This window comes from Callithrix jacchus, chromosome 13 (genome assembly GCF_049354715.1).
Source record: "Callithrix jacchus isolate 240 chromosome 13, calJac240_pri, whole genome shotgun sequence".
NCBI classification, from domain to species: Eukaryota; Metazoa; Chordata; class Mammalia; order Primates; family Cebidae; genus Callithrix; species Callithrix jacchus.
The window spans coordinates 38911414-38919938 of record NC_133514.1 but is presented as its reverse complement, the minus strand read 5'-3'; the positions used below and the strand labels follow the sequence as shown (position 1 = coordinate 38919938).

Here is an 8525-nt window from a genome sequence, read left to right as displayed (position 1 = left end):
ATTTTGTCAGGCGTTTGTTTTAAAATTCTCTTATATTGCCTCAAGGTCTAGCATTTACTAGACACTTAGTAATGCTTGTTAAATCAGAGTTCTGTTGGGGCCTGAGCAGGGGCTCATGCCTTTAATTCCAGCACTTTGGGAGGCTGAGGAGGGCGGCAATCACTTGAGGCTGGGAGTTCAAGACCCAGCCAGGCCAACGTGGCGAAACCCTCTCTACTAAAAATACAAAAACTAGCTGGGCGTGGTAGCACATGCCTGTAGTCCCAGCTACTCGGGAGGCTGAGACAGGAGAATTGCTTGAACCTGGGAGGCTGAGGTTGCAGGGAGCCAAGATCACACCTTTGTACTCCAGCCTGGGTGACAGAGCCAGACTCTGTCTCAAAAAAAAAAAAAAAAATCAGAGGTTGAATTTAGCTGGAAAAGACCACTTGGAGTCTTTTACTGAATCCCAGCCTTCTGGAAGTGCTGGTTTTCAGGTGGCAAGACTATGAGCCTTCTTTTTTTTTGAGATGGAGTTTCGCTCTTGTTGCCCAGGCTGGAGTGCAATGGCACAATCTCAGCTCATCGCAACCTCCGCCTCCTGGGCTCAAGTGTTTCTCCTGTCTCAGTCTTCTGAGTAGCTGGGATTACAGGCATGAGCTACTATGCCTGGCTAATTTTGTATTTTTAGTAGAGACGGGGTTTCTCTCCGTGTTGGCCAGGCTGGTGTCAAACTCCTCACCTCAGGTGATCTGCCTGCCTCGGCCTCCCAAAGTGCTGGAATTACAAGCATGAGCCACTGTGCCCAGCCGACGATGAGCCTTCTTGATTGGTCACATGTCCTTAGGCTTTTCCTTGAGTCATCTTGATGAATGTCACACTGAAGGGTGCCAGGAGAAAGACAGCCTGGTGTTACCTGTCTGGCTACCTGGGAGTTGGAGCGACGCCCACAGCTGTGTCAAACAGCAGTCTGGAGGTTGGAAAATCACCAGTTCAGCTCTCCACACTCCACTCATGCTCACTGGGAACATTACCTGCGGTTCCATCTTTGGCCTCCTTGCTGTTCACTCTGCCTAATTCCTAAACCAGCAATTCCTTTCTGACCTCTTGCCTGGGTCTCCTGGACCAGAAACCTTCAACACATCCCTCCTCCTTCTACCACACCTAAGGGTGTCAAGCTTCCTTCCCAATACACCCCATTCCCATCTCGACTGCCAGGCCAGCCTCTTCTTTCATGCATAGAAAGCCTAACAGCGTCCACATTTCTCCAGTTGAACTGTTCCTAGGGGCTCCTGTACCTTAGGCCATTTGTGACACAGGAATCCTACCAGTCCTATTAAGCCACACCTCCATGAAGGCTTCTCAAACCTCAGATTCCTCCAACTTGGGGCAGGCACAGCCTCCCCTCCATTCACTGGGCAAGCAACTAAGTATTGCTTTATATTTCCTTGTTTTCTCTTTTTTCTTTTTACGTTTTTTTCTTACACCCTGCCACAAAGATGTATCCAAATTGCTTCATATTTTCAATGATCATTTACTACTTGGAGGACTTCTCATCTCTTGATCAGGTTGGAAGTGCTTTGAGAAAACACACCCAGCGCTAAAAACACTCATTTGTTTCTCCTGGGTCATGGCATGTGGCGTCTGTCCAGCAGTTCTCGGGGGGTTCCCCAATGGCAGAAACAGTGGTTTTGGTGATGTTGGGGGGTGGCAGCGCCAGACTGTGATGGTCCCCTAGAGTGAGCATCTCTGTAGAAGCTTTGGGGCTCAGTGCACACACATGTTCAGATGGACCACAATAGTCTCACTTTCCCCAGGATTTTAACTTCCTTGAGGACAAGAACTGTGTTGTGGATTGTGGTCATTCCATAGCACCCAGCCAGAACTGACACTCAGAACATACCTGGGCCCTCGGGAGGATGCTTATGCTCAGTGGGAAAGATGCACACTTCTTTTATTTCTTTTCTTTGTCTCTTTTTCAGAGATGGGGAGATCTTGCCATGTTGCCCAGGCTGGTCTCCAACTCCTGGCCTCAAGGGATGCCTTCCAAAATGCTGGATTACATGCATGAGCCACCATGCCCAGCCTGAACAATTATCTTACTGCCCCTGAACTATCAGATAAATCATTTTTTTAAACCCCGTCTCTTAGACCTTGAGACATAAGACCAAGAAGGGAAATGGAGCTATAGGCTGGCAACACCTCTGGTGGAATGTCAGAGTGAGTTTTTTTTGTTGTTTGTGAGACAGAGTCTCACTGGAGTGCACTGGTGCGATCTCGGCTCACTGCAACCTTCGCCTCGGTTTGGGCAATTCTCATGCCTCAGCCTCCCGAGTAGCTGGGATTACAGGTGTACACTACCATGCCTGGCTAATTTTTGTATTTTTAGTAGAGAAGGGGTTTTGTCACGTTGGCCAGGCTGATTTCAAACTCCTGACCTCAGGTGATCTGCCCAAGTCAGCCTCCCAAAGTGCTGGGATTACAGGCATGAGCCACCTCACCTGGCCCTTTTTTTAGAGACAAGGTCTTGTTCTGTCGCTCAGACTGTAGTGCAGTAGTATGATCATAACTCACAACAGTCTCGATCTCCTGAGCTAAAGTGATCCTCCCTCCTCAGCCTCCCAAGCAGCTGGGACTACGGGTGTGTGCCATCGTGTCTGGTTAATTTTTAATTTTTTTTGGTAGTAGAGATAGGGGTCTCACTATGTTGCCCAGGCTGGTATCAAACTCCTGGCCTCAAGTGATTCTCCCACCTTAACCTCCGAAAAGCACTGAGATTACAGTCAGGAACCACTGCACCTGGCCTTGGAGCAAGATGCTTTTATCTGAAAGCTAAGGAACTGGGAAGTCTGAGCCAATCTCTCCTTTGAGCCTACTTGAAGCTTTCATTGTTCTTTGCACTGGTGGTGGCCCATCCTTAGCGTCTCTTTTCCATCAATATGGATATTTGCTGTGTGCTTGGAGGCAGTGCGCCAAAGGCCAGGCCTGCCACACATCACCATGTACCTGGACTCAGCTGCTTTCAGTCCTTGTGAGGGAAGGGGGCTCCAACCCAAATATAGAAAAGGCCAGGCAAGCAACATGGCCACTGATCATTTGCTGCTCTCCAAATGGCAGGTGGACAAGTACCATGTACCTGGAGCTTAAGTAAATGCCAGCCACTGCCTCTGTTCACAGGCCATCCATCCACCCTCCAGCATATCCTGTAATGAGAAATACCTATTGCTTCTCAGCAAAGATCTCTGCCTAGCATTCAAGACCTTCAGACACCTCACCCTTCTTTGGCCATTTGTAAAAGTCATTCTCACCCACCCAAACCGCCTGCTCTGACCAAAGCAGGCTATTTGATGTCCCATCTCTGAACACCCCAGCTCCCCAAGACCATCTGAGCTTGGAAACACGGGGCCTTTGCCTCCCCCAACCCACTCATTCCCAGGCTGGAGCTGTAGCATCACCTCTATGAAGCCTCAACTCTGTCACTGGAGTGCAGTGGCACAATCGTGGCTCACTGCAGCTTTGAACTCCTGGGCTCAAGTGTTCCTCCCACCTCAGCCTCCCGAGCAGCTACGACCACAGGTATGCACCACCATGTCTGGCTATTTAAACATTTTTCTATAGAGATGGGGTCTTACTGCATTGCCCAGACTGGTCTCAAACTCCTGGCCTCAATCAATCCTCCCACCTCAGCCTCCCAGAATGCTGGGATTACAGGCTTGAGCCACTGTGCCCAGCCTATGCTATCTTTACTTTTGGACAAATCTTTTTTTTTTTTTTTGTGAGACAGTCTCACTCTGTTACCCAGACTGGAGTGCAGTGGCATGATCTTGGCTCGCTGCAACCTCCACCTCCCAGGTTAAAGCGATTCTTCTGTCTCAGTCTCCCGAGTAGCTGGGACTAGAGGCGAGTGCCACCAGGCCCAGGTAATTTTTGTATTTTCAGTAGAGACAGGGTTTCACCATATTGGCCAGGCTGGTCTCGAACTCCTGACCTTGTGATCTGCCCACCTTGGCCTCCCAAGGTGCTAAGATTATAGGCATGAGCCACTGCGCCTGGCCCACTTTTGGGCAAATCTTACATTTCAATGAAAATCTTTAAGGCAGAGAGCCTGTCTGTGTTTGTGCCACTCATGACAGCTCACACAAAGTGATCACTTGGCAAAGGTCGAGTGCCTGTGGATCAGATGACACACTGGCCAAGGCAGGGTCTCTTCCCTTTGATTCTGGCATGGAATGGACCTTGAGGGGAAGGTGACAAACTTGACAGGCTTGGGTTTGAGAGAAGGGGGAGAACGCCCAGAAGCAAGGCAGCTGCCTTGCTGCTGAAAAACAAAAGATCAAGAATAGCAGGGCATGGGTTGGGTGTGGTGGCTCACATGTGTCATCCCAACACTTTGGGATGCTGAGGATCACTTGAGCCCAGGAATTTAAGACCAGCCTGGGCAACATAGCAAGACCTTATCTCTACACAGAAAAAACTTAGCCAGGCATCACAATGTGAACCTGTAGTCTCAGCTGCTCAGGAGGCTGAGGCAGGAGGATCATTTGAACCCAGGAGTTTGAGGCTGCAGTGAGCTAGGACTGCACTGCCACTGTACTCCTGCCTGGATGATACAGCAAGACCTCATCTCAAAAAAAAAAAAAGTAGTAGGACTCCAACCAGGTCCCATGTGCCACTCAGCAGCTGTGCAATTTTATTTTACCTGTTCTTGTGCCAGTCTTCTCACCTGTAAAGTGAGGATAACAGTTTTTCTACTTACCCACAGGATCAGAGTCAGATTCAAATAAGGATAGCCTCACACTTCAGAAGCACTGGACAAGGCCGGGCGTGGTGGCTCATGCCTGTAATCCCAGCACTTTGGGAGGCCGAGAGGTGGATCACCTGAGGTCAGAAGTTCAAGACCAGCATGGCCAACATGGTGAACTCTGTCTCTACGATAAATACAAAAAACACTAGCTGATTGTGGTGGCAGGCGCCTGTAATCCCAGCTACTTGAGAGGCTGGAGGCAGAGGCAGGAGAATCGCTTGAACCAGGAGGTGGAGGATGCAGTGAGCCGAGATCGTCCCATTGCACTCCGGCCTGGGCAACAAGAGTGAACCTCCGTCTCAAAAAAACAAAAGCAGCACTGTACAGATAGCAGCTGGTGTTAGTTACCATACAGAGTTGAAAAAAGCTCAGACAGGGCCCAACTCTCGGCCCTAGGGCGAAGGTGGCTTTTATTTCCTCTCTTGGGGAAGGAGGGGGAAGGGAGCTTTCCCAGGCACATCACTAAGGAAGGGGTGGTTGCACCCTCAGCAGTGAGGGTCTGGAGGAGCCGATCATTCGGAAGGAAGGGCTCGTTCTTGTCCACTTCCTGGCCCTTGGCTGCAGTGTGTGCTGGCTGGCAAGGGTCATTCCCCTTGGGGCGGCAGCTCCCGCATCAGTGGAGGCACAAGGAGGTATCTGCTGGTGTTCACAAAGAGGAGGGGCAGGTGCCCTGAGTGAGGGAGAGAGGGCTGGGGTGGCCGACCCCACGCCGACACCTGCTCAGGATGATCACTGTTATAAGGCCTGGCTGGTGGGACTCCTCCCGGGAAGGGCCTGAGTGGCTCCTTGGCAGCGCTCCATGCGATGGCTGGTGCTTTAAATGTCCATTTCAAACTGTGACTCTTCACCTGGGGAGAGAGGGGACAGAGGGCCAGGTCAACAATGGGTGAATGCTTAGTATATGAGGCTGTTCTTTCATTGCTATAAAGAAATATCTGAGGTTGGGTAATTTATAAAGAAAAAAGTTGTGTTTTTTTTTTTTTTTTTTGAGATAGTCTCCTCCCAGGCTGGAGTGTAGTGGCCCAATCTCGACTCACTGCAACCTCTGCCTCCTCCTGAGTTCAAGAGATTCTCCTGCCTCAGCCTCCTGAGTAGCTGGGATTACAGGCGCCCACCACCACACCCAGCTAATTTTTGTATTTTTAGTAGACACAGGGTTTCACCATGTTGGTCAGGCTGGTCTTGAACTCCTGACCTCAGGTGATCTGCCCACCTCGGCCTTCCCAAGTGCTGGGATTACAGGCATGAACCACTGCGCCCAGCCAAGAAAAGAGGTTTAACTGGCTCCTGGTTCTGCAGGCTGTGCAAGCATGACGCCAGCTTCTGCTTGGCTTCTGGGGAGCCTCAGGGAGCTTTTACTCAGGGTGAAAAGCAAAGTGGAAGCAGGCATGTGACATGGAGGAAGAAGGAGCAAGAGAGAGGGTGGGGTGGCACTGCCACACTGTGCAACAACTAGATCTCACGAGAATTCATTCACTATCATGAGGACAACACCAAGTTGTGAGGGATCTGTCCCTATGAACCAAACATGTCCCACCAGGCCCCACCTCCAACACTGGGGATTACAATGTAACATGAGATTTGGGCAGGGACAAATATCCAAACTATATCACTTGGGCTGAATTTTTTGTTCTTTTTGCTTTTTTCTTTAGAGACAGGGTCTTACTCTGTTGGCCAGGCAGGAGTGCGGTTAGTTATGCAGTCATAGCTCACTATAGCTTTGACCTTCTGGGCTCAAGTGATCCTCCTGCCTCAGCCTCCTGAGTAGCTGGGACTATAGCCATGGACCACCATGCCTGGCTAATTTTAAAATTTTGTGTAGAGATGGGGTCTCACTTTGTTGCCCAGGCTGGTATTGAACTTCTGGCCTCAAGTATTCCTCCTGCCTCAGTCTCCCAGAGTGCTGAGGTTTAGGGCATGAGCCACTGTGCCTGGCCGCCAGCTGATGTTTTAGGGGCCAGGAAGAGCCCCTAAGTTTTTGAAAGTGGATAACTTGTTTAGTTTCACAGTCTCACAGCTGGAAGGGAATTAAGCTTGGGACGAATCATGCTGAGTCTCATCTGATTCAGATGAAACTCTGGACTTTGAGCTTTTGAGCTGGGGCTGGAATGTGTTAAGTCTTTGGGGATAGGGAGATCAACTAAAATATATTTGTTGTATATGAGAAGAACATGAATTTTGGGGGTACAGGGCTGGACTGCTATGGTTTGAGATTCATATAGAAACTTAATCCCCAATGTAAAGAGGTGGGGCTGTTAAGAGGTAATTGGGTCATGAGGGCTCCGTCCATATGAATGGATTAACTCATTTCTAGATTAATGGATTACCACAGGAGTGGGCTAGTTATTGCAAGAGTGTAACAAAAAGCTAGCTTGGTTCTCTCTCCTGTGCCCCGCTTGCCCTGTGATGCCTTCTGCCACGTTGTGATGCAGCAGGAGGCCCTCAACAGAAGCCAAGCAGATGCAGCCACCATGCCCTTGGCCTTCCCAGCCTCTAGAACTGTAAGAAATAAACCACTTTTCTTATAAATTACCCAGTCTCAGGTATTCGGTTACAGCCAGAAAAAACAGACTAAGACACAGGCAATTCCTGTCTGTCTTGAACTGTGAGGTTCCCAAGATAATTATGAATCATGTCCTGTGGGCCCTGGGGAGATGAATTCAGCTGCTGTCAGCAGGGCAAGCCCAGCTGAGGTTCCTGCTGCTCCCTGTCTGGGCCTGGTGTATGGCCTTCCGGGTGAAGGATCAGTGGGTTCCAGACTGACTATAGTTGCCTGGAAGTGCTTACGAGAACTCAGACACTCTCTCAGCAGAGAACTTCAACACTCTGCCAAGCCAGTCAGGGTGCCACAAAGAGTACATTCACTGACACCACCACCAGAGTGGCTGCCCTGATTACTCGGGAGGTGGGGACACCAGGAAGAACCTGGCTACCAAAGGTCAAATCGGCAGAGACAACTGGCTGCATTGTTTTTACCTGTCTTCATAAAGATTCACTAGGGACCAGCAGCCCAACAGGAGGCATCCCGGATGTATTTCTTATCTTGTAGACATGTAATTTCCCAAAGGACAAGTACACTGTGTCTTTGATAACTTGTCTCTTGCACCACAAACATCATGGGTGTGTTCCAAGTGGAAATGCTTCAGGAACAATTACATAGAGGGGGATGCTTATGAAAGTTGCTGGCCGGGCGCGGTGGCTCATGCCTGTAATCCCAGCACTTTGGGAGGCCGAGGCGGGTGGATCACGAGGTCAAGATATCGAGACCATCCTGGTCAACGTGGTGAAACCCCATCTCTACTAAACATACAAAAAATTAGCTGGGCATGGTGGCGCGTGCCTGTAATCCCAGCTACTCAGGAGGCTGAGGCAGAAGAATTGCCTGAACCCAGGAGGCGGAGGTTGCAGTGAGCCGAGATCACGCCATTGCACTCCAGCCTGGGTAACGAGTGAAACTCTGTCTTAAAAAAAAAAAAAGAAAGTTGCTGTGTGCAGCCACTGCCATTTCAAACAAGCTCTGCACTAATTACATGACCAAATGGTGCCAGATCATCTTTCCTGAGGTGCACGGGCCCCTTTCAGGGTGAAAGTTGCTACCAACAAAGAGTTCAACCTCCCCACCCCTACTCTCGCCCTCTGAGGTCTGAGCTGCCCCCTTAGAGGGTAGGGCCGAGGCCCTGTTGTTCCTCCTCCCTGGAATTCCTCCCAGTGGACAGACTCCAGGAGACTCATACATTCTCTT

General features: G+C 49.9%; 1 protein-coding gene across 1 annotated transcript in view; it reads right to left on the bottom strand.

Moving 5' to 3' along the window:
• Positions 1-5167: 5167 nt before the first annotated feature.
• Positions 5168-8525, bottom strand: part of EIF4EBP1 (eukaryotic translation initiation factor 4E binding protein 1) — a 31799-nt gene continuing 28441 nt past the window's right edge. The window contains exon 3 of the mRNA XM_002756954.7: positions 5168-5631. Coding sequence (XP_002757000.1) covers positions 5600-5631 — 32 coding nt within the window. The 3' untranslated portion in view covers positions 5168-5599. The remainder of the gene's footprint in view (positions 5632-8525) is intronic.